The sequence below is a fragment of the Onychostruthus taczanowskii genome, unplaced genomic scaffold (assembly GCF_017590055.1).
Source record: "Onychostruthus taczanowskii isolate IOZ18803 unplaced genomic scaffold, ASM1759005v1 scaffold61, whole genome shotgun sequence".
NCBI lineage: Eukaryota > Metazoa > Chordata > Aves > Passeriformes > Passeridae > Onychostruthus > Onychostruthus taczanowskii.
In genome coordinates, this window is record NW_024503790.1 from 1,158,447 (window position 1) to 1,184,259 (window position 25,813).

The 25,813-nt window shown below is 54.4% G+C and overlaps 1 protein-coding gene across 2 annotated transcripts; it reads right to left on the reverse strand.

Moving 5' to 3' along the window:
* Nucleotides 1-197: 197 nt before the first annotated feature.
* Nucleotides 198-25,791, reverse strand: PLEKHM2 (pleckstrin homology and RUN domain containing M2). 2 transcript variants are annotated; one of them, XM_041419453.1, is made up of 20 exons: nucleotides 25,707-25,791; nucleotides 15,273-15,379; nucleotides 15,013-15,122; nucleotides 12,765-12,864; nucleotides 12,194-12,281; nucleotides 11,551-11,737; nucleotides 9,274-9,333; nucleotides 7,141-7,375; nucleotides 5,344-6,126; nucleotides 5,011-5,080; nucleotides 4,841-4,931; nucleotides 4,516-4,580; nucleotides 4,167-4,255; nucleotides 3,465-3,597; nucleotides 3,198-3,385; nucleotides 2,829-2,894; nucleotides 2,205-2,364; nucleotides 1,824-2,003; nucleotides 1,626-1,742; nucleotides 198-1,284 (listed from the first exon to the last, which is right to left on the reverse strand). In XM_041419453.1, the coding sequence occupies exons 1-20, from the start codon at nucleotides 25,764-25,766 to the stop codon at nucleotides 1,147-1,149; spliced, it is 3,027 nt and encodes a 1,008-aa protein (XP_041275387.1). In that variant the 5' UTR covers nucleotides 25,767-25,791; the 3' UTR covers nucleotides 198-1,146. The 2 variants fall into 2 exon arrangements, with proteins under 2 accessions (XP_041275387.1, XP_041275389.1); XM_041419455.1 differs by lacking the exon at nucleotides 9,274-9,333.
* Between the last annotated feature and the right edge of the window lie 22 nt (nucleotides 25,792-25,813).

Genomic DNA, 25,813 nt, shown 5'->3' on the forward strand with positions numbered 1-25,813 from the left:
TGATGGATAACTCCCAGCTGAAGCCACAAACGTGTCCCACTGCAGGGTTAACGCTGTTGAGGAGCTTGAGGTGCATGTCCTCCCCTCTTTTCATCCAAATCCCCCCTTCTCCCTGCCCAGAGCCGTCCCACAGGCTCCAAAGTGACTGCAGGAGGCAGGAGGAGCAGCAGTGGCAGAATCTGGCATGGGGCCAAGGCTGAGTTACCAAGGTCTGTTTATTTGGGGAGGGGGGAAAGGAAGCAAATGTATGTACATATACATTCAGTCACGTATGTTTCCTCCCAGAAAAAGGCCCCGTGAACTTATATTACATGAGAAGGTCTCCAGGTTATTATTATTGTTATTAATATTATTTAAAAGCTGGGGTTGTGCCCCAAAGTGCTCGTTGTGGAGCGCAAGTGGCGATGGGTCCTCGTTGGCCTCAGATGCAGTGAGCTGAGGAGATGGGGACATGTTTGGTGGCAGCCACATGACAATGTCCCTCAGGACACCTGAAGAACGTGGGACTCCATCTCTTCTCCCTCAATGCACAGGGTCAGCATTAAAACCACAAACCGGCTCCTGACATCTCCTAAAACCATGTTTAAGCCAAATATTTGGCCTTGTTCCTTCTTCCTTAGCCTCAAATCTCCTGGACAGGCTGCGTGGTTCAGTGGAGCCCGGAGGCCCCGGGCGAGCTCTCCCGGAGAAGGAGGCGGGGCGGTGCCGACTCCTCCTCCCAACACAGCGGTGATTGTATGAGCAACAAAACATGCACGGTGGGGATTGAGTGTTCCCGCCTCGCCCCGACCCTGTTCGAAAATGAACAAGTCCTCAGTCCTGCTCCCCACCAGAACGGGGATGCTTGTCCCAGCCCACCCTGCTCCCACCCGCTCCCTCACTACTGCTGGGACATTATTCTGTAAAAGGCAAATTATTTGCCCCGTGGCAGCTGGACAAGGAGGAAGGTGCAGGCGGTGAAGCGTCTGGCTGCTCCCCAAACCACGCTGGACGTTCTTGGCTTGGTGGAGAGCGCGGGGTCCACGCTGCAGGCATGGCCCTAGTGGGGACCAAGCGATGGCAGGAGGGTTTGGGGTGCCAGCTGCCCAGATACAGGCCCTGATCCCCAAAAATGGGCCCCCGTGAGCTGTCCTCCCCTGGGCAGGGTTAGCACCAGGGGTCCCGCTCGGCCCGTCCCCGGCAGAGGCTGTCGCTGCGCTGCCAGGCGCTGTCGATGAGGCTCTGGGCATCCTCACATTTCTTCTTCACAGCAGCATCCAGAATGGCCTTGTGCTGGAGATCGACCTGAAACATGGGTGTGGGGTGGCAGGAGGGAAACAGACAACAGTCACTTCTCCCTCTCACACTGTAAAACCACCTCAAACCCACATGGGCAAGCCACCTGTGTCATGGAAATGGTGACAGCAGGGCTGACCCACATTCCTCCCACTCCCCTTGCCAGTACTGGGTGCTCATGGCTTGTCTTGCCAGCCTCTAAATCCCACATCCTGTGATTATATGGAGCCAGAGGAGCTCTCTGGCTCTCCTGCCCTTTGTGGGAAATCTGGGTTCACCCCTACAGGGACAAACTCATCCCTCTGCCCACCCTCGCTCAGTGAGGGTGTGAGGCAGCTCCACATGCTCACCTGGTAGATGTTCCTCCACGCGACATTCAGTGCTGACAGGAACCTCTCCAGTTCCGTAGTGCAACTAAAATAAAGGACCCAGGGGGGCAGGAACTCCTTGCTGTCCTGAGCAAACTCCTGAACACCGAGAGAGGCCAGGTGTCAGCACTGGGTGCTTGCCCAGCCCTGGGCCAGCAGGTCCCAAAGCCCTGCCCTCACCAGGATGCAGTACTCCTTGCCAGCCTCCGTGGAGACAGCGGTGATGTCGGTCAGCTCCGCAGTGCCCAGCGAGCGGAAGAAGCTGGTCTGGCAGTCCTCGTGGCACGTGAAAGCTTTCTCGTCCGTCAGCACCAGGCAGCAGGGAACGCACGGCGTCGGAACAACACCCTGGGGGATCACCTGGAGTGGGGAAGGGGGGTAAAACCTGGCATGATGGAGCCCCATCTCCATGGGGTGCCCTGTGGGGAAACCCTCCTGGCTCAGGATAAAGCTGCCTGCTCCATCCTGCCAGACATTCCTGCTCCCTTCGGCAGCACCAAAGGGGCTCTGGGCAAAGGAGGGGACCGAAGCACCCACGCTCAGGGCCTGTCCCCAGCTCACCCCTTTGGAGACAGCCTGGCAGAAGTACTGCATCCAGTCTGCCATGTCCTCCTCGTTCTCAGCACTCAGCTCCAGGGAGGGCCGGTCCGTCAGGATCACCTGGAAGGAGTGGGGCCGGTCGGTGGTGTTGGAACGCCGGCATCCCCCACACTGCTCGCCGCTGGGAGAGAGGGGGAGGATGGAGATGAGTGGGATGGATGGGCCAGCACGAGCCTGAGAACAGCCTCCAACTGCCCTCCCTGGGCAGCACCTCACCCCTGCTCCCAACAAACTCTCATTCCCCATCCATGACATCCCCTGGGATTGCTCCCAGGACCATCTCCAGACTCTTCACATTGCAGGAGAGCTGGAGTTGATCACAGTGGGTCTCCCAGCAGGGCTCCTGGAGGGATGCACCACCCTTCAGAGGCCAAGGCCCCTTCCAAGGAAGAAAATGAGCCCGTTTCCAGTGGCATGCACTGGAGCCAAAATAAACTGACACCTGCCCCCAGGCAGGAGCAGCCAGGATTCCTGCAGCATGGAACAGGCCATGATCCAGCCTGGAATCCCTCCAGGACATCCCAAGTAGCTCCTGCTCCCCAGATCCCCATGGAGTCTGGGTGCTGTGTCCTACCAGCCACTCACCCCATGTTGATGGAGAGCAGAGGGGTGACATCCGTGCGATCTGGGTACTGGTACAAGATCCCATTGCTGCCGTTTGGGAAGACAAGAGAGGGGGTAACTGGAGTCAGCCCAGCTCTGGTATCCCCTGCCTTTGGTCCCACAGCCACCCCTGCCCTGCCCTCCACCCACACATCCCTGTGGGGTCACATTTCTGCTGCTGGGCACCCACAAACTGTGGCTTTAGCCACCAAACCGGTGCCTTGGCCCCTTTAGGTGGCAAGATGAGCCCTCTCCACCTCCCAGGCAGCTCTTGGGCAGCAAACTGCTCCCAGCACCTTCTCCCAAGAGCCCTGTCTGACCCCAGCCCTGTCCCACAGCCCCAGTGCCCACCTGAGCACCACGAAGCAGGGCTTCCACTGCTCCTTGCCCAGGTAGGAGGTGCCTGCCTTGTAGTGCAGGATGCCATCCTTGGTGACGGCGTGTTCTGCAGAGGAGCTGCTGCTGGCGGGTCCCAGCGCCTCATCCATGGGGTCCTCCCAGTGAACGAGGCCGTAGAAACGCACAACCACATTGCAGGCCTGTAAGAACCAGGAGAAGTCAAGGGAGTCTCTTGTGAGCCTTTGTCACCTGCAGTGATGGTGTGATATCCAAACTCACCTCACACTTGGACTCCTGTGCCACAAACTTGGCAAGTGCCAGTTTCTCCATAGTGGCATCTGTGAGGATACTGGGATAAGGGGGCTCCCGGCACCCTTTGATCATGGCTGACTTCAAGGAGACCAGGAAGAACCTGAGAGGGAGACAGAGATCTCTGACAAGGCTGGGGCAAACAGCCCCTCATCTCCCTCATACACTCTGGTGCCTAAGGGGCTCCCCTTAACCATGAGCCTCTGGTCTTCCAGACCAAAGAGCTGCAAAATCAACCTACGGACCAAAGGTGATACGAGGCTGCAAAGTCTGAACTCCAGAAAGGAGACGGGTGACACCCAGAGGTGGTCACTCATCCCAGCACAGTGGCTTGATGGTCACCTCTCTGAGCTGCCAGCACACACAGAGACCTGGGACATGCCTTGGAGCTCATCCCTACTCATGCCAAGTGACACAAGTGACATTTGGTCTGCATTGCCCAGAGTCCCAAAGCTCAGATTGAGGGATGGAGTAACTCTTGATCCAGGGAAGATACTCTGGTTGTATCCATGCCTGAGGCATTTACAGCTGTCGGCTGGGTTCAGCCAGTGGCATCAAACCAGCCCCCAACCCCCTCATGGGTGGCAAGACTGTCATGAAGGGCTGTCTCTGAAGTCTCCTACTGTCCCCAAGTCCAAGAATCCGAGTTCTGTGCTCCAGTTCCCCACTCACTCGGTGAGAGCCACGTCAGCAGTGTCGAGCAGGAACTGCTTCCTCCGGTTGGTGCACACCAGGGTCACTGTCTGCTGATCCAGCCCAACCTGTGCCACACAGCAATGGTTAGGGAAGCAGGCACAGGATGAGGGGTAACAGAGCAGGGCTGACTGGGCTTCTGGCCCCCGGGAGAGGGTCGTCACTCTGCTGCCCATGCAAAGACATGGGCACCCACAGAGATGGCACTTGAAGGGGCATCACTGCCAGCTCTCCCAGTCTCAAAGGTTCACTGCCCAGAACACTCCCCATGTATACAAACACACCCTCAGCCCTGGACAGGTGAAAGCTGCCCCCCAGCCAGGCTCACCGAGATGTAATCCAGCTCGTTGTAGGACACAGCCTCCTCCACCATGTATGGCTTCTCCGCTGCCCCTGGCACAGACAGAGAGAGCCACATGAAGGGGAGCACAGCATCCCCTCTGCAGCAGCAGTGACACCCCTGCAAACCGAGCCATGGCCCAGGCAGCACGTGTCCCAGGGCTCCTGGGGGACAAGTCAATCTGAGCTCCCTGCTGTGACCACAGGACTCAAGGGAACTGGCAGTGAAGGCAATGATGGCCTAATCCATGGACAGGCCACAGATGGAGTCTCCCTCCCTGCCACTGAGCCCAGAGGCTGTCGGGATGAGATACCTTTCCGGATCAGGTACACGTAGCAATCTGTCAGCAGGACGTAGATCAGCTGCAGGTTCCCTTCCATGTGCCCTGTGCTCATTCGGATCATCTGCATGGAAAGAAAGGAGCTCTCAGCCCTGGGCTGATGCAGGCACAGAGCTGATCTTTAATTGATGGAGACCCCTTACCCTAAACAACTGCTCCTCGTTCTCCCGAAAGACATGGATCATCAGCAGGAGGAGATGGTTGTTATCCACCCTGTGGAGAGAGACAGCAGAGGATGGACACGGATGTGAGGCTGGGTGAGTCCAGGAAGGGCAGGCCCTTCCTTGTTGTACATGTCCATGATTTTGGGCACTTATTAGCTCCCCAAGACCTTCTCTTCCTGACCCTTTGTGCCTCCTCTTCATCCTGGAGAAGGGTGGGCTTTGCCCCCCAAACAGAGGACAAAGGGAAAGGCGGCAACTTGAGCTCAAGATTGTTTTCAAGATGCTCTCCCTGCTGAGCAAACCCATCCTCACCTGAACTCGGAGGGATGGGTCAGCTCCGAGGGGCTGCCCTGCCCTTCCTCCACCCCAGAGTCCTCAGCGCTGCTTGGGGAAGGGCTGGGCTGCTCCTTCTTGGGTTCACAGAGAGCCTGTGGGTTGGTGGTTTCTGTCTGGCTAGTTTGAGGTTCATCACTTGCCCTTTCAGACTCTACTGCCCCAACTGCTTCTCCCTCTTTGCTTTCTTCTTCTTCAGGAGCCTCAGGGCTACCAGAAACATGTGGCGGTTGGCCAGGCCCTGGAGGGTCATGGTGGCCACCACCTGGTGCAGCAGCGTTTGGACTCTCGACGGTAAATCGGTAGAAGTCCATGGGGGCTGAAATTCCCTCGCTGAAGTCGCCAGAGGACGATCCATCTGGGGTCTCCCCTGGCGTGCCGGTCCGAAAGGGCTGCCCGGAGGGCTCCATGGCGGCGCTCCAGCCCCCGGGGTCCAGCTGCCCGTTGAGCCTGTCCATGACCTTGCTCAGGGGCTGCCCCAGGCTCTCCATGGACGTGTCCTTCATCTCGGGGATGCGCAGGGCCAGCGGGCCAAGGGCAGCGCGCTCCCCGCCCTCCTCCGGCCCGCCCGGGGCAGCGGAGCCCCCGTCCCTCGGCGGCTCCTCCCTGTCCCCCTCCCCGTCCCTCGGTGGCTCCTCCCTGTCGCTGAGCCCGTTGATGCCGCTGTCCCCGCTGGCCTCGGGCGCTGCGGGCGCCGGGTTGTTCACCGTCTCCTCAGGCTTCACCTTCTTCTTCTTGCCCGTCTTCTTCTTCTTGGCTAACCTGTGGGAGAGAAGAGCGTCACCCACTGTGCCTGTTTAGACTCTGCAGTATGCACGGGGGTCCAACAACATTCCTTCACAATTTTCCCTACTGCAGAGAAATCCTTCTAATTAGGAACATTGCTCAGTGTGCAGCCATGTAGAGCCCCCGTCTCTGTGCCAGTTTTCACAAGACAAGGTATGGGCACTTTCTCCTGCCTATCCCAAAAAGGTGTCACTGCTGACAAAGCACCTTGGGCTTTCTTTCAGCTGTAAGGGGATCACAAATGGTTGTGGTGCTGAAGTAATGTGGGAGAAATCCCTGGCTGAGACCAAGAAGCTAGGAAGGGAGATTTCTGAAGGTGGCAATGCCGTGTCCCCCCCTGCCAGGAGAGGGAGATGCAGGCTGGAGCACACCAGGATGTGCTGCAGAAGTGTTCTGGCACCCACAGCACCCAAACTGCTGCCAGGTCACCCCTGTTTGGGAAGTGAGCCCAGTGCTCCCCTTCCCTGTGTCTGCCATGTGGGATGATGTGTAAAACCCAGCTCCTCTGTTCCAGCACAGCCCTGCTGGGCGGGTTTGGGGAGTCCCCACTGCTGGGTGTGAGCAGACAGAGCCTTGAGCTCTTTGTCTGGATTGAGGGCTCTGAGGGATCCCTTGGGGATCTCCCCTGCAGGAGTCAAACGTCCAAACCCCGGCCAGGAGCTCTGCAGAGGCATCTCCCACGACAGGTTTGGCCACAGTTCACCGACAAGCAGGAGGAGGAACAGGACGGGAGACAAGATCCAAGCCCCAGAGCTGCTGCAAAGCTGCCACCAGCTGGAGAGAGCTCCAAATAAACGCTCATGGATTACTCTGAGCCCTCTGACACACACTGGCAAGAAAAGGAGGTGATGTGGAATCAGCCCAAGGAACCCAGCCCAGCCTCAGAGGGCTGAATAAAGGCTGCAGCACGGAGACCGTCCTCGCCGGGACAGAAGAGGTGGCACATGCTCAACATCCGCCACTCTCCAAGGCCAGCAGCTGCGTCCCTACCTGATGACCTCCAGCTCCGTGCAGCTCTCTGACTGGTCCGTTCCCTCGGGGGTGGCCTCCGCCTTGTCCCGGGAAGCCGCGTGCACCGGCGTGGTGTCGGCGGAGGACGGCGCCTCGGCCCTGTCCTGGTTGAAGGGGTTGTGGCGCTGCGTGGGGCTCCTCGCCGCGGCCCTGCCGCCGTTGGCCTCCGAGGCAGCGGAGCGCGGGCAGCTGAGCGTGTCCGTCAGGTCCCCGTCTGCAGGACAGGGAGCGAGAGCGCATCAGCGCCGGCTCGGGCTCCTGCACGCAGCCAGACCGAGCCAAGCCACGCGCCAGGGGCTCGGGGCACTGTGTGGGCACCACGCCGCTGGCAGTGCCAGCAGCTCCTGGTGAGGACAGACAGGGAGGCCAGCGTGAGACCCTGCACCCCCTCTGCAGTTCAGAGAATGCCTGGACGCAGCAGCTCAGTCACCCAGGAGCCAGCAGCCCGATGGAGAGCAGAGGTGTGTCTGTGGGAGCAGTCTGAGGGGTCCTGGGGCCGCTGCTCCTGAGCAAGGTGACAGCGAGCCACGAGGCTGCTGCTTCTCCCCTGCCGTGGCCGTGGGAAGGTGCCTGCTCAGGTGGAAGGGCAGACACAGAGCCAGCCCATGGAGCAGCAATCCTGACAGAGCTGGCTGCTCTCCTCTGCTCACATGAGACACACGTGGGGACTGGAGTGTGCTGGAGAGGGGACACAGCATTCAGCAGGCAGCACAGGCAGGGCAGAGCACAAACAGCTGGGCCCGTGTTAGTCTTCAGAGGGAAAAAGAGCAGAGAAGGGCTGCAGGAGTCATGCTTGGACTATTATTATCTATCATCCATCCAAAATCATGGTTAAAGAAAAGTTATCCATGCCCTTTTGTTCTCCAGCACCATTCCTAGTCTAGTGGAAGGTGTCCCTGCCCATGACAAGGGATTGGAATGAGATGATCTTTAAGGTCCCTTCCAACCCAAACCATTCCATAATTCTGATTCCTTTCACAGTCAGCTAAAAAGATCCCTTGGGAAGAGAACCACAGCCCTGGCAGACTGATTTGGGGTGTGGGATTTGAGGAGGAAAATGAAACCTCTTGTAAAACTCTAATCCAGGCAGTTTGTGCTGGATGATTCCAAAACTCCACTTTGTTCTCACTGAAAAAGCTGCCCTGGAGCAGGGAGAGAGTGAGCTCTACCAGGGAAGTCAATCAGGTTTTTTATCCTCAAATCCAGAGGGATCTGCCTTCCCCCAGCATCCCTGGGCATCAGCCTCCATCCAACACCCCCACTGGAGCTGTTGGCTGCACCCTGGGTTTGGAAATCTGGTTTGTACCCTCCAGGGACAGGTTAAACCACCTCTGTGACATCCCTGTGCAGGGGGTAAGAAAGAAGCTAAGAGGGAGCGTGTTAGAGCCCAAGAGCAATCCACATTGGAGCAATCCACATGGAATTCAGGCAGATTTGCCCAAATAGTCCCCAAATATTCAAGTGGTGCCATCAGGCTCCAGCTGATGGGACCACCTGGATCCAGCTTTGAGCTGCAAAGGATAGAGTGTGGTGTGTTTCCTCTGGGAGTGAAGCAGAGAGGATGCTGCTGCAGTGCAGGATATGCACAGGGGCTGCAGGTGGAAGAAGAATAAATTCCTTTAAGCTGGGCAAGTGCTCTTGGCCATAAAGGCCAGAGGTAGCTGGTAAGTGGGTTTAAAAAGTGATAACATTAATAAAAATAACAAATGTAGTGACCCAAACTGAGCATGGCCGTGTGCTGGACATTGTGGCTTCATGAGAGAAGTTTTGACACAGAACAGGATGCTCCAGGGAAAACGAAACCTCCCAAATTAATCCCTGCAAAATGCCCAAAATTAAAGGCAGCAGAATTAGTTGAGCTGTTTTCCAGGGCTTTCAGGAAACCAATGATGGTGGATCAATTTTTCAGTCAGCACTCTGTGTGCTTTACCCCAGAGAGGAAATCCATGGCATGAGGGCAGCTGGCACATCCCACATTTTGGGCCTGTACAGAATTCCATCAGGACAGGGCAGTTGGTTGTTAAAGAAACAAACATGGGAACATGCAGCAAGCTCAGGGGGCAGCAATGCAGACAGAAAACAAAAATGCTGTAAGAGATGAGCGTGTCCCACCTTCCCAGTCTCTGCTGGGCATGGTCTGCATTGCTGGAAAGACATCTCCAAAATCATAATCTACAAGAATGAGGGATAAAACTCAGGATTAGAAATACAGGTAAGTGGGGAGAGTGTGAGGGGGATTTGGGGAGGGAGATGGGACTGGGGAGAAACAAAACAATTGCCCACTGGTATCTGAAACATGAGAAAATAGGGAATGTGAATGGAAACCAGCTGCACTAGTGGTTGTTCCTTCTGGAACAACCAGTGTTGGGAGCTACAAAGGGACCAGGGAAAGGTGAAGGCCCCATTATTCAAGCTGCTGGGAAGCTAAACCAGATAAACAGTGGCACCTAGGGCTTGATCCTCTCTGGGAAACAATTTAAATCTCTCTGTGCCTCAGTTTCCCCACTTCACACTTACCTCCCATAGATACTGTGATGTTTGACTCATGAATGTTTGCAAAGCCAGGGATCTGATTAAAGGGGAAAACTTGTCCTCTGATCCTACAATCCCCAGTTCCACCTACACTCTCAGGGTAGAGACATGCTCCTGTTGAAATGATGAGCAGGGTAATAGTTACAGGGAAAATTTAAATTCCTCCACACCAGAGGAGCAGCAGCAATTCCTGCCCTCCTGGGTCCTGGTCCAGCATTCCTACATCAGCACCAAATCCTTCTGTGCATGGGGAGACTGAGACACACAGCACAGCCACTGCCTGGACACATGGAATAGGCTGAGATGATGCCAAACCCAAAGCCCATCTCCAAAATCTCCTGGATCTCCACTCCAAAGCCCTCTTCTCTTGAGCTTTAAGCAGCCATTCACCAGAAGGCCAGGGACACCCAGTGGTAGGGGCAGGCAGGAGGTGTCTGGCACAAGCCATGCTCTGCTGAGGGAGGAGCAGGAATGCAAAACCAGGGGTACAGCACAACAGCTGCTTATGCCAAACCTCTGGGGACAGAGAACCATCCTCTATGATTTTTATTTCTAGGCTCCTCATGCTGTCTCCAAGTTCCCTGGGATGCTGGAGATTTGGCATGAGCAAGTCCCTAAAATCAAACCCTTTCCTGAGTGCACATGTGGTGAGCCCAAACCAGTGCTGTGCTTCCAAGTCCTTTGTTAAAACAATTCCAATGCCCATCCCAGGCTGTTCCTTCTCAGCATCTTTAATACCTGCAGGTTCTGTCTCGGTCATGAAAGGCACCTGGTGACCCTTGTCTTGAGGAAACCCATCTGTGTGTGGGTTCAGGCCCAAATTCTCTCCATCCATCTAACAGTTCATTCCATTCCATTCCATCTCTATCCATAATCCCTCTTGTTCAAACTGACGTAAAAACCAGGACATGGCCAATGCATTTTGGATTAGGAACAGCACCAGCAGAGCTGCTGCTTGATGTGAACATGGTGGGTGCAGGACAGGAGCTCCCTGCTCTGGCTGCAGCAGACTCGTGGTGCAGACACAACGTACGTGTCTGCCCAGTTCATCAGGGATAACACCCAGCCTCTCTGAAGGGATAAGGGGGTGGGTAGGACATTTTAGCAGGCTGCTCAAGATGTATCAAGAGGACAAACCGACACCTCTGAGACCAATGGCTGCCTTTCTCCCAGACCGAAGACACAGAGAAGACTCTGGAAACTACTCCCCTCCAGGGCCAGCACATGTGGCTCTCTGGACTGTGAAACAAACAGTTAAAAACCTCCCCTGCAGCCCTGTGTCCCTGCTGACCTGGAAGCCACATTCAGATACAGGCACGGCCTTCACTCTGTGGGGAGAGTCCTCCAGTTCTAGCTAAAACCCTCAGGATGGGAATGTGACCTGGGGTGCCTGCAGAGAATGTCCTTCTCTCCCAGTCTGAGGCATGGAATCAGCACAGAATGGTTTGGGTTGGAAGGGACCTTAAAGTTGACCTAATTCCACCTTCTGCCATGGGCAAGGACACCTTCCACTGTCCCAGGCTGCTCCAAGCCCCATCCAAGCTGGCCTTGGACACTTTCAGGGATGCACGGGCAGCCACAGCTTCTCTGAGCAGCCTGTGCCAGGGCCTCACCACCCTCACAGGGATGAATTTCTTCCTAATACCTAATCTAAATTTCCCATCTTTTTGATTAAAACTCTTAGTTTAAACCTATTCCCCCTTGTCCTGTCTCCCAAGGATGTCAGACAGGAGAGACGCCCAGCCTGGCTGCTGGTTCTCCTGCTTTGGTCTCTTCCAATCTAAAATCTGCTGCCTTATCTGAAGGGGATGTGGGAAGAACACAGCCCTGCCCACACTGTGCCCAAACGCCACTGACCCTCACTGGATGGAGCAATGGCACTGTCGTCCCATTCCAGGTTGGTGGAGGTGACAGAGTTGAAGGAGTTGAGGGAGAGGCTGTCGGAGCCGTGCACGGAGCTGGGCAGGCGCTCCTCGAAGTCCAGCAGGTGCTGAGGTTTGTAGTAATCCGGCATGTACGGGGCCAGATCCAGGTACGGAGCATCCTGCAGGGCAGGGAGTGCTCAGAGTCAGGCTGCAGTCACTGTTACTGGCACAGCTGGGGGAAAATGCCACCCCACCAAAACACTGGGACTGCCCCTTGAAGGTCCCTTCTCAGTGTCCATCTCAGAGGAAACCCAGTGGTTTTACCAAGGCTTATCTGGTGGATTTGTGTTTTCTGGAGGGACACCAGGGTTTTGTACCACAGTTGGAGAGCTCAGCTCCTTTATCCCCATCAATCTGCCCTGCAGCTGCCTTGTTCCTCCTCCAAGCAGTGAAGAACAGAGCAACAGGAATAAATCCCATTGCTGGATCCCCAAAGACCTAGAAGTCTTTCCCAAAATCATCAGCATCATCTGAAAGTCCACCCTGGACCAAGCGGAGGGATCTGTCCCACCCTGGACCTCCCCTGCTCCACATTCCCACTCTCCCAGAGCTCGGAGAACAGATCAAACACTCACCAGATCCAAGTCAAAGCGGATGAACTCCAGTCCAGACACCAGTGTTAAGAACAAGGTCAGATGGTCGTGACTGCAGACCAGGGCGTTCCTGCCGCAGGGAGGAACAAAAGGGCTTTACAGATGAGGGAAAGAGGAGAAGCAGCTACAAGGGCCCTTCTGTTTCTTTGGGGGCGTCTCTGAGCTGCCACAGATCGGCCCTGGAGCTGGCAGCCCACTCCTTGCCTCTGAGGGCAGCCACTGTGTGCTGTCCCCAAACTGAGCTACAGCCACATTTCCAGGTGTCCAGCAAAGCTGTGTGCCTGAACAGGAGCTCAGCAGCTCCTTGGAAATCGTGGAAAAATATAAAGGGGACTGCAGAGTAAAAGCAGGAACTAGGAGAAATGCTTGCAGGGCCTCATAGAGATAAGAGGACAATGTGTTCACATCTAGGACCTTTAAATTAACCATGTAAATCCCACAAGGAAAAAAATTAAGCCCTGATCAACTGCTCGTACCCCACTGGCAAATTCAGGCTGCCTTCTGACCAGGAGGGATGTCAAATGCTACCCAAAGAAGGAGCTCGGATACTCACTTGACATAGTACTTGTGCAGCAGGCTGAGGTTCTCCTGGAACAGCCTCAAGTAGCTCTCCAAGGAATTTTCATTGAGGGCAAGGTATAGCCAGGCCCGGCCTGGAAACAGAGCAGCAGAGAGATTTATCTGGAAACACCTGAGAAGTGACACAAGCCTAGAAACAGTCACAAATTAGTAAAACCCCTCAGATCATTCATTCATATCATTTGAGGGGAGCAACTATGAGGGAAATCTGGGGCGGGGGGATGACAGTGAGAGATCAATGATTTGGAGTAAAATTGGTGAGAGACAAGTAAAGAAGTAGCCACACAACTGTGTCCCTCCAGCAAGATGGGAGCCCTACCAGAAATGCCAGGAGATGGGAGAGGCAGAGGGAGAATTGCCATGAATCAGCCCAGGTGAGATTTGACACAAATTTTGGTGCAGAGAGAGGTGACAGTAGAGCCTGTGCTCAGCTCTGCTCTCACCAGTACAGGCCCAGGACAAGGCAGGTGTTTGGATAAGCAGGCACAGAGGATCTGGGCATGGTCCTGCATCAGAAGTGGCCTCAATGGTCCCAAATATCTGCTATGGACAACTTGGAGCAGGGAAAATGCAGAATCACACACATGACTGCTACAGCAAGAGGTTGGGTGAGAGGGGATGCTCCCATCTGCCAGGAACCCTTCCCAAGGGCATGGCCCCACAGGACTCCCATCTGCCAGGAACCCTTCCCAAGGGCATGGCCCCACAGGACTCCCATCTGCCAGGAACCCTTCCCAAGGGCATGGCCCTGCTGGACTCCCATCTGCCAGGAACCCTTCCCAAAGGCATGGCCCCACAGGACTCCCATCTGTCTGGAACCCTTCCCAAGGGCATGGCCCTGCAGGACTCCCATCTGCCAGGAACCCTTCCCAAGGGCATGGCCCTGCAGGACTCCCATCTGCCAGGAACCCTTCCCAAGGGCATGGCCCTGCTGGACTCCCATCTGCCAGGAACCCTTCCCAAGGGCATGGCCCCACAGGACTCCCATCTGCCAGGAACCCTTCCCAAGGGCATGGCCCTGCTGGACTCCCATCTGCCAGGAACCCTTCCCAAGGGCATGGCCCTGCTGGACTCCCATCTGCCAGGAACCCTTCCCAAGGGCATGGCCCTGCTGGACTCCCATCTGCCAGGAACCCTTCCCAAGGGCATGGCCCTGCTGGACTCCCATCTGCCAGGAACCCTTCCCAAGGGCATGGCCCTGCTGGACTCCCATCTGCCAGGAACCCTTCCCAAGGGCATGGCCCTGCTGGACTCCCATCTGCCAGGAACCCTTCCCAAGGGCATGGCCCTGCTGGACTCCCATCTGCCAGGAACCCTTCCCAAGGGCATGGCCCTGCTGGACTCCCATCTGCCAGGAACCCTTCCCAAGGGCATGGCCCTGCTGGACTCCCATCTGCCAGGAACCCTTCCCAAGGGCATGGCCCTGCTGGACTCCCATCTGCCAGGAACCCTTCCCAAGGGCATGGCCCTGCTGGACTCCCATCTGCCAGGAACCCTTCCCAAGGGCATGGCCCTGCTGGACTCCCATCTGCCAGGAACCCTTCCCAAGGGCATGGCCCTGCTGGACTCCCATCTGCCAGGAACCCTTCCCAAGGGCATGGCCCTGCTGGACTCCCATCTGCCAGGAACCCTTCCCAAGGGCATGGCCCTGCTGGACTCCCATCTGCCAGGAACCCTTCCCAAGGGCAGGGGATGCTCCCATCTGCCAGGAACCCTTCCCAAGGGCATGGCCCCACAGGACTCCCATCTGCCAGGAACCCTTCCCAAAGGCATGGCCCCACAGGACTCCCATCTGTCTGGAACCCTTCCTGAGGGCACAGCCTCTTGTGTTTCAGGGAAGCAGAAGCCAGGCTACACCTCAGCACCTGACCCCGAGGCACAGTGACATTATTTCCAGAGACCTCACGTAGTCATGGCAGGACTCCCACCTCCTTGGCACAGGCTGCCCAGGGAAGCAGTGGAATCACCATCCCTGGAAATGTTCAAACTACGTGTGGATGTGGCACTTGGGGACCTGGCTTGGTGGTGGACGTGGCAGTGCTGGGCTAATGGTAGGACTCGATGATCTTAGAGGTCCTTTCCAACTTTAATGATTCTGCAATGCCTTTGCCTGGGACCTGGATCCCAATGGCTCCCTTGATCCACCAGCAGCCCCAACTCCTCAGCACAACCTGGGCCTCCCCAGGTGTCCCCACAGCGAGCTGGGGATACTGAACACTCACTGCGTCCCAGGTTGGTGGCCACGTGCTGCAGCACTTCGATCTGTTTGATGGCTTCCCGGCGCGTGAAGTGAACCACCAGCACCCAGTACCCCGAGGAAAGATCTTGCAGTCTGGAGGAAGAAACATCCCAGAGGAAAATTAAGCAAAAGCTTCATTTTCTCCACACCAATCCCTGCCCAGATGCTTTCTCCCTGCTGAGGCCCAACACCAGGCTTTTTCCATGGGGAAAAGCAGCACCCCAGGCTGGGCTCCAGGCTCACCCGTAGAGCAGAGCGTGGTCCAGGTGTTCACAGAGCCGCTGCAGGACCTTGTCATGGTTTCTGATGGCCGGTGTCTCATCTTCACAGGCAGCAAAGTAACTCTGCAGCTGCAAAAAGAAGAGATGAGATGGCTGGAATGCCCTTCTCCAGCCCACAAGGAGCAGGTGGAAGTGCCAAAATGCTCATATTCAGCACTGAAGTTTTTTGTGATCTCTCAGCTTGCTAAACCCTGTTGCAGGTTTTACTTACGGGGTACAGCCGATGGTTTTGAGAGGAGTCTGAGGCAGTAACTACAGGGAGAACCTTGCCCAGGGTCCCCATGTCTCACAGCCCAGCAGTGCCATGGTGGCTGCACAACCAAGTTCCCCGAAGGTGAGCAGCCTCTTCCCTCCCAGCCAACACTACAGCAGGGTCTGGTGGTTCCTCTGCAGCCACCACACAGTGGTTCAGAGCAAAATAAACCCCAGCTCTGCTCTGTTTCTGGCTCTGATAAGGATGAGGCCTCTCCTTGGTTTTGCTAGAAATCCTAAAAATCCCCTCACCCAAATCCTATATCCCTTCCCAGCTGACCCACAGGCCTCCTCCTGCCCCCAGAGCTTAGGGATCTATTTAGGTCCTGTCTCACACACCCTTGGCATCCAGGCAGGGAGATTACCCTCCCAGGATGTAATCTCAGCTGGACAGGCCATGGCTGTTTGCTGGCAAAGTGCAAGAACAGCTCAGCTGAGCCACAACAATATTAGAGACAATATATATGCCATTTTAGTGACCTAACATGTCTTTGCCAAACCTCACTAGATGATAGATGTGTAAAACCCAAAAACTTGACATTACTGTGCTTGTCAAGTCTGACCTGTCCCTCCAAAACAGGTTTCTCCTCCAGAATTATTACCAGGGAAGCTCTTTTGGAAAAATCATCCAGTCTTGATGTGCAGTTGCCCAGGGTTCAGAGAACACCTCAGGGCCCCTGGGAACTGACCCCAACAACACTCTCAGGAGTATGAACATATCAAGCTCCAACACCCTCCTGGCCTGAAGACCTTGAATCCCTCTGGAGCTCTTAGGTAAGATGGCAGAGCCAGGCAGGTTCCTGCATGGAGATGGTCCCAGCCCTTATGTGAGAGAAAACTGCTGAGCCTGCAGAATGGCAGCCAGAGCTCCCCTGTCCGATGGCACAGCCCTGCTCTGCCTGTCCCTGTCCCAGCAGGTGAATCCCCTGGGGAAGCAGATACACAAGGAGGTGTGATTGCAGAGGCACCTGTGGGTGTTCTGGAGATCCTCAGGGGCTTTCACAACACCCAGGTGAGACCTGGAGCATTTCAGCTCAACAGCTCCTATCCATTTTTGGGAGGAAGCTTTTCCAGAAGATTCCCACTATTCACAGGAAGCCCAGACTGAAGCAGAGAGGAAAATGCCCTGAAATCCCACTATTTAAGAAAAATTTCAGGAGGTACTTGCAGCCAGTGTTTGAAGTTGCAGCAAGGACACCAGAGGAAGAAACAAACCTATAATTTAGAGCCATATTCCTTAGGTGACGGATGGATAGAGTCATGGGGATGATCTCCCAAGAGCTGGAGCTCACTAAAATATCCTGTTTTTGGGAAAATTGAGGCAGAAGCAAAGATCTCACAGGACATGAGCCAGCATTTGAAGGCAGAAATTCCCAACTTGTCCCAGCCAGGCTCTGGGTTCTGCAGGGAGCTGGGGCACCCTTGGAGGAGGTTCTGGGTGTTTCTGCAGGCTCTGTGCTGGACTGGGGAAATGCAGCTGGGGGGAACAAGAATAAATCAGGCATTTCGTGAACTCACCACTGAAAAAAAGGAGACACAGCTTGGGGAGGTCAGTTTGGAGGGAACTTGGAGCCTGTCTGTGCCTCTGACCAGAGGAATTCCTCGTGACAGAGACACTCCATGCCTGGGCAGCAAAAGAGATGAGGAAATAGAAGTATTTCCTCTTTTTTCTTTCCTCCTTTCCCCCAAAATAACTCAGAACTTCGTCATGCTCCTTCCTGCAGCCAGTGCACAGCTCCCATTCCTCTCCATGTATTGACCCATTCCTGTCATCCAAGGTTGCAAACTATTAGCAAATGGTGGCTATCTCCACCTCAAAAATGGATTTCTCTTCCTTGGAAAAGCCCAATCTTCCCCCAGGAAGAGGTTTAGGGTTTGAAGGCTCATTCTTTGTTACAGCAGAGGCTGGTGTCCCTTTTAGCTGCTCTGCAAGGAGCACTGAGCCTCCTGCTCTGCACAAACCAGCTCCCCTTGCATCCCCCTTCCTGGGGAGGCTGCTGGAAAACCTGGCTCCATGACCAAACCAGAGCAAACCCACCCCAAAAGGCTCAATCCAGTCCCTGTGGCACATCAGGGGCCAGAGGATGGGCTGCTGTGACTGTGCTTTGCTCAGAGTCACAGGGTCACACCAGCCCAGAGGGCGGGAAAGGCGCGCTCAGCAGTTTGGGATCGGGATTCCGGCACTCCGAGTCACGGCCTTTTAGGAGCTGTGGGTCACAGGAAGCCACGAGGGCTCACTCCCACTGAAATGTGCCACCACGTCCCCATACAGCACTGCACCCAGGGATGGTGCCACTCCCAGCATCCCTCCAAAATAAACACGGCCAAAGGCTGCCAGTGCCCAGCCAAGGGCAGGCACGGCTCACTGGAGCACAATTCCCACAAGAGACCAGCCAGGTGAATCCCTGCCCAGCCACCCTGACCAGGGAGGAAACAAGACAGAGCAAGCCTCAGGATCTCCTGGGTGGAGTCATCCCTCCAGCCAGGGTGGGGAAACACTTGCAAAAGCTGATGGGGAGGTGTTTCTGGCTTGGGAAGAAGGGTGAAGACACACAGAGAAAAGTTAGGATGAAACAGCTTTCCTAACTGGGGACCAAAGTCCAGCTGTGCCGTTTTTCAAAGATCAATGCCTAGCTGAAAATTTGTAGGAATTGTGATCATGAGGATCATGAGGGATGATCCCAGCACCCATGTGGTGATGGCAGCAGTGATGTGGCACTGTGCCAAAAAATGGCATTTTACAGAGTGTTTATGTGGAGTCTCCTGTAAGTTGTTATAAAACACACATGGGTAATTGAACCAGCCTCTCCTTCTGCAGTTAGACCTGTCTGGGAGGTGGTGACCAACTTCATGAGGCATCCACAAAGCAGCTCCCTGACACAGCTGGGCAGTGAGCCCAGCTGGAGCTGGGGAGATCAGGAAGGAGGCAAATAATTGGGTTAAAAATGCCATCCCTGGGTTTCTGGAGAGATGCTCTTCCCCTTGTCTCCTCTGCGCCCCAAATCCAGAAGGAAGGGCTGGAGGCTGACTCAGATGGAGGACTCGTGCTCCTGAGGGGCACAGCAATGCCTGGAGCCCTGATCCGGGGCTATTTATAGACATTCCTGTGGCCAAAAGAAGCCCTGCTGGCATGCAGAAGGCATCCCAGCCATCCAGCCACCGGGACCACTCTGCAGCCCCGGCCAGGTCTGAGCACCAGCACTCCTGGGCCAGAACCTGCTCAGGGAGAGGGCCAACAGCAGCCCAGCCACGGGCTGAACACTCCTGGGAGAGCCTGGAACAGAACAGGAACAGACCTGGCTGCCACTGGGAAACACTCACACCACGTCCCCACCGAGGAGGAGGAGGATTTAATTGCTGTTTATCAACCACAAGTTCATTTTTCTAGCAGTGACACACCCCACCCCACGCTGGCACGCACGAGAGAGGCTCTTCCTTGCACAATTTTATAACCTATTACTGCAGTGGTTCTGAATGAGTGTGAAGATTTCCAGGCTGATCTGCAGAGCTCCTGTGTTGCAAAGGAAGCCAAAAAAATAATCAGGGAGGTGTTCTGGAAAGCCCATTCCCAAATCTAATCATTCTTGTGGTGGTTTTGAAATCCCTTCAGTAACTCTAAAACCTCATTGGAATACTGAAATAGTCTCCTGACCTGTTCAGGGCTGGCCACAGCTCAACTGAGTCCCCATCTCCCCTCTGTAAATCTGCCCTGCAGATGTTTCACCAGCAGCTTTCCAACATCAATTCCATTTCACTTGTTCTGCTTGGTATTTCCCTGGCAGGACAAACACAGCGGAAGAACAACAAACACCCTTTGCATTCCTCAGCTCCTTAACTGGGATTGGAAAGGTGCTTCAAAACCCTCATTCCCACCCACAGTACATGGACTGAGGTGAGGGGTTTTCCCCATCTGGAAGAGCTGAGCACCCTCAGGAGCAATCCTGGAGCTCCAGGGAGCACAAGAAAGGGCAACTGACCTTGTCCCCAGGCGATGACAGCTCAGCGCCAAGGGAAGACACGCGGGAAGGGCCAGGACAGACACCTCAGAACTGTCACTTTCACACCTGCTCAGGGGGTACAGACATGCAATAGCAAATGGATACAGAGGAGGCTGAACTCCTGTGCCTGGAAAACTCCTAGTTTTCCATAGCATCCATAAAAGCAGGCTGAATGCCATGGCAGGGGCGCTTGTCTTTCTCATGCACTTGTACAACACAAAGCCCTAAAACTTCAGCTCCAGCAGGACATTTTGGAGGTCACACACATGATCTGACTCAACACTCCTTACAAAGTAGCACTGGCCTCAGTGCCCAGCTTCCCACTTTGTGCACCTTGCCTGGATCTTGGGGTTTTTTCCAGAAAAAAAACACCAGGCACATTCAGAACATCAGCATCTGGAAGGCACCACGAGTGCCACTGGAGCAACCTGCAGATGTGGAGAGACAGGAGCCTGACTCAGGTGAAACTGAAACCCACAGCAAAGTTGCTCCTTGCTGGAAACACTGAGCTTTGAAGCATTCCCAGTCAAATGTCAGCAAGATTGTCACCTCCTGAGATACACACACTTTGTCAGCTCACACCCCCCAAGGCTTTTCTGGGGCCTTCCTTCACTATTTCTAAGCAGCAAATCTTGCAGCAGGCTGGACCCCTCTGTGACTCAGACAAGGATAGGTTTTTTTCCAGTGGGAATTTTTACGGAGCATGATGTTCCTCTGCACAGCGAGCAGAGCAGGGGCTGGGCACAGAATTGTCTGCAGTGGAACAGGGTCCCTGAGCTAGCCAAAGGCAGGTGGGAAGGTAACATGCTCAGCATAACAGAAAAAATAGATTTTATGGGAAAAAAACCCAAGTCCAGTGGCAAACACACCAGAAGTAAGCAAAGTGCTGCTCTCCAGGGAGCTGCTGCTCCCTCACACGCCGGGTCCTGCAGCTCCGAGTCCCTCCCCACCGCCCATGGCCTCCAGCCCCTGCTTAATTCAGTTACACCTCTTGGACCAGCTCACCAGAAGTGGGGAAAGCTGAAATCACTCAACAGCCACCAAAATTGTGCAATCAGAAGCAGAAAGGCTTGGAGGCTTTCCTTTAGCTCCTTGGGAAAACCACGGCAAATTCACCCTCCTAAACCAGCTGCTCTCCCAGCAAAATGCTCTGTGCTAGAGAGAGGAGAACAAATGGGATTTTTTAATTCCCAAAACGTCATCACAGGCTTGTCCACCCTCAGCTCCAGAGCTGATTTTGGGTGTTATGGAAGACAAACATCAGTTTAGGTACCTGCAGAACTCCCCTTGAAATTGTGGATGACAAACCCTGGATCAGCACCAGCCCTGTGGTGGTGTGTGTGAGTGGGACTACCAGACTGGCTCCTGGATGGCCAGGCAGGGAAGTTTCCTGATCACTGGGATTAAGCAAGAGGAATTTCTAAAGAGATAAACCTTGAAATACTCAAGCAACCCAAGCAATACACAGCTGCAATGACAGCAGAACCACAGCACCACAGAGACAAAGCCCTTGGAGGCCCACCAAGACACACCTGTGGACTTGTTAAAAGCACCTGAGTGACCCCTGTGTCGTCTTCATGGACAACTCAGGAGCTCCATGAGATTGCTGCTACTTCACCCACAGGCTTTTGGCAGCTGGCAAACCTGGTACATGTGACAAAGGAACATGCAGGGCTACCCTCTTCGTGTGGTCCCTGCAGCAGCAACAGATGTGGCCTAGGGAGACGTGAGTGAATGAGAGGAAAGACCCTGGCAGAGATAAAACCCCTGTGGTCTTTGAGCCAGAGAAGTGCCTCTCAAAAGGGAGCAGAAAGCAAGAGACTGTTTGGCTGTTTTTACATCTCCAGAGCTGCTGCCTCAGTGCTGGGCTAAATAAATCCAGCCAGGCAGAGATGAGCACATTCCCTACGTGATTTGAGTAGGGATGCTCCCCTCCAGCACTCCCTGCTCCTCTCCAGGATACAGGGGCTCTAAGCCATGCCCAAACCCACCCTCCCTTGCCTTGCAGGAGAAGCAGACGAGTCACAAGGCAGAGCTCAGCAGCTTAGGAGACTGAAAAGGCATTTCAAAGGTACAGGGCTAAAAATCCAACCTGGAGACAGGCATCAAAGGCTCAGCATTAGCTTGCTGTGAGGGCAGTGGAAACCTTCCCAAAGTCATGCAGAAACAGAGCAGAGCCAGAGCTTTTGGCAAGAACTCCTGCAACGTCAGCAAAAAGCACTGCTCCACCTGATTGACATGCACCAAGGATCAGCTGCTCCAGAGTTCATGGCAATGTGTGTCCTTCAAAGGCAGCAGAATGGCCTGAAAACCAGAGAGGAGTCCCAAAATCTGGGATTCTAACCTCTTTTCTGATTTTACATTCAGCTCCTGGAATTGTCAACAATAACACTGTTTAAGGACTTTGCATTTTCACCACCTAATCCCAGCTAGGAGAGCACTGAACCTCTCCTGAGCCCAGGGAATATTCAGGGAAAGTCAAGAGAACACAAACCACCAGCTTCATGGACCAGGGAACCTGTGACAGCTCCTGGCTACCAGAAGATGCTTGGCCAAGGATGGATTTGAAGTTGTTGGCATTTCTGGTGTGTTTAGAGCTCACCTGGGCAGCACCAGGAAGCTGCCCTCATCCCACTGCCACCCTACACAGCAGCATCTCCTAGAAGGAAACAAGCACTTGAGTGAACAAGAGCCTGCACACTGAGCCATATCATGCCCATCCCCAGCCTTCTGCCCCAATAAAGCCCTAGATCTTCACAAAAAACAAGGGTTAGGCAGCAATCTGTGCAGTAATTTGAGCTGGAGCACAGCCCTCTTAGCAGAAGGGGAACTGAGTGGGATAAGGGAAATTAAACAGTCACAATACTGTCCATGTGTGCAGAAAGCATCACACTGTGAATTAATCTACAGCTCCCAGGGAGGACACAGAGGACAAGCTGTAGATGGGAAATCAAAACCATGCTCCCAATTCCCTTGGAACTGAAGCAGGGACCCAGCTCCCCAGTGCTGAGCTTTCCCAGCCTCTCCTGAAGCCATCAAGAACAGAAATCTCTTGACATGTCTCTGGTTAGAGAAGCCTATTTTATCTAAGTTAGGTGTTTTGCTTCACTTTTTTCAGTGGAGGCTGACTTCACACCTCCAACCCCACAGCTCTGAAATCTGCAGCAGAGCCACCACTGATCTTCCCCCTGGTACCTGGGAACCACACAGAGAACCCCACAGGTTGGAATTACCCTCTCCAAGCACATTTGCCACTTTTCCATCTGTGCTCCATCCCTCAAGTCTCTCCAGGAAAATAAGAGAAACGGACCTGTTCACTGAGGTTTGAGGGATTTGCTTGGAATTGAAGCATTTTTTTGCTGTGGATTTGTACAAAATCCACACACCCATAATCCCAGTTCTATCATTCAATTTTAGAAGTCTTCTCCACAACCTCAATTCAAATGCAGTGTTCTCTTAGGGATCAGTGCCTGTCAGCACAGAAAATCTAAAATTCTCAGTAGCCAGGCTCCAACATGCACTGATCCCCCACCCCTAAAACCCAGCAGCACTTGGTAAAAACTGAAATCACAGCCAGGTACAGCCGCAGCCCTGAGTGTCAAACCCTTCCCAGGGCTGTGCTGCTGCTCCTCTCCTTCCCCATCTGAGGCTGCTGAGCACAGGGTGCTCTTCCCTGGGCAGCTCCATGAAAATAAGGCATTGTTTCCTCCCCTTTGGGTCTGCAGCTGAGAAAAGAAAACCCCCACCATTACCACAGACACATCCAAATCCTCCTGCACCAGTGGCAAAAGTAAGGAGTGAGCAACCCACACTGCGAGGAAGCTTCTGAAATCAGAGGTAGGATGCTTGGAAAACTCCTCCAAGCCCCATGACACAATTCCAGTGCCAAGGAGTTACTCAAGACGAGGATGACAGAGAGTAGGATTTCCCAGCACAAAGCCACTTGCTCCCCTAACCTAGTACTTTACTCTTGCCACTCACAGGGAAAAAGAGGATCAGGGATTTCAGGCTGAAGTGGGAGAGGTAAGCACCGCGAAAAATTAGCAGCTCCATAGTGATTTCCCTGAGGAAGGAGAACTGCATCCTGGGGGTAAAAAAGCAGGGTGGAATTTCACCATGGCCTGAGTTTGGTTTCACTGGGATGGTAGAAATTAATCCATCAGCCTACACTTAATCCATCAGGCTCCTACACTTCCCTGAGTTTTGCTCTGAACAAGAATTAACAGGCAGGATTAGAAATTCCCAAAATTTTCACTGCTGGACCAAGACAGGAGTTGGCAGGGATCAGGCAGGCCAAGGTGTGCTGGCAGAGCTGGAGCTGAAGAGTCCTCTTCAATCACAACAGCAGTTAAAATAAACATGTTGATTTTTTAGCATTTCCAAACGTGATCTCCCAAGGATTTTCTGAATGCAAATAAATTATGTCCAACCAATCCTGTGTGGGAAGTTGTATTCCTTATATATACAGGGAAACTGAGGCAGGAGCATTGCAGAACATTGTGACAGAGCTCCAAGCAGGCTGAACATCCACTGATTTCCAGATAGACAGAAGATTATCCTTAATTTTTAGAGGACAAAAAGGCAAGAGACCAGAGGCCAGGGTCATCCATGGAAGAAAAAAGCTGGGAGAGGTTTGCACATCCATCCTACACCCCAGAGGCAGTGTCCAGCCATCCTTTTCTTAATAGCACCAGGAATTTGCTTGTGCTGGTCTTCATAAAACAAATTTTCATGGATGAATCCGTGTCAGGACATACTGCAGAGCACAGGAAAACTCCTATTCCATAAGGCACAGGAAATGCAACAACTGGAGAAACAACAGCAAGTCCAGACAGCCTTTACCCCAAAAAATCTTGGGACAAACACAAACGAAACTCCTGTTGCCTTCTCAAATGGAGCAGGGGTTCTTTTTCAAGGTTGGTTGGAGCTTATGTGTGGGCCAAACCAAAGCTTCCAGCATGTCCTTAAAACTCACTCCTCTGGCCTTCCCAAAGATTTCAGCATCCCAGTCCTCTCTGTGCCGCTCATGGATGTTTCCACCACCAGGATGGGCTTTAACAAACCGCCCAAGGAGAAACGAGGGGCAAGGAGAAGGTGAGAGGACACATGTTCAGAGCACTACTTTGAGGGCATAGAGCAGGGCACAGGAATGAACCACATATCCCCCGTGTCCGTGGGGAGAATGTCACAGGTCCTGCCCCTCTATCCTGTGCCCCCCACAGGACACACCTGGTTGAAGGGAGAACCTCTGGAAAGATGGTTTTAGGCTGGACTCCAAACCCCTCCTGAACAGGAAAAAGGGTCCTCCGAATCCTGTCCTTTGAAATCGGGAACCCTGGTCAGGAGAATCCCAGTATATCCCAGCTATGACAGAGGGATCCCAGGGGTAACCCAAAGGTGTCCCTTTGATAGGGTGACTCCACACCCCAGATGTGCCACCCCCACCACCAGAAGAGCTGTGTCCAACCTCATACCCTCAGCACAGGGGGTCTCCAAGGACACTCCCAAAAGTGTCCACCTCTGGCAAAGGGGATGCTGTGTGCCCTTGACCCCATGCTCCTGTCCCAGAGTTCATCAGTATCCCTGGGATGTTTCTCGGGTGTGGGGGTCTGTACAATTGTCCCTCAGCCCCATGCCTCAGGCAGGAGGTCCATAGGGACCCATCTTTCAACCCTACACCCATGGCAGGGGTGTGTGTCTGGGGGGCCCCCAGGAGTGTCCCCCAGCCATGCACCTCTGCAGACACAGCCCCCAGGCCCACAGCTCCACCTTCAACCAGAGGACAGAGCTGTCCCCAGCACCAGCAGAGGCGCTTCCCCATGGACGTCTCCAGGCCCAGAGCGCTTGCAGAGCGAGGTCCCCAGGGCCATCCCCAGCCCCACAGCCCTGCAGAGGGACTGTCCTCCCGGCTGTCCCCAGCCCCACCTGCACAAAGCGGGTCCCCAGGGCTGTCCACACCACCACAGCACAGCACCGGCCTACGCCAGAGTCCAGGGCTGTCCCAGGGCTGTCCCCAGCCTCACAGCCCCGGCGCTGGGGTTCCCCAGGGCTGTCCCCAACCTCAGCAGCCCAGGTGTGTCGCCAGGCCTAGTCCTTTCAGCACTGCAGGTCGGTGTCCGCAGCCCCCGCCATGCTCCGACTCCCACCTTCTTGACGGAGAGGGAGATGTTCTCCAGGATGCGGTCCTTCACCTCCGCCGGCTCCATGGCGCCTCCGCCCGCCGCCGCCGCCCGCCGCTCATCACAGGCTTGTC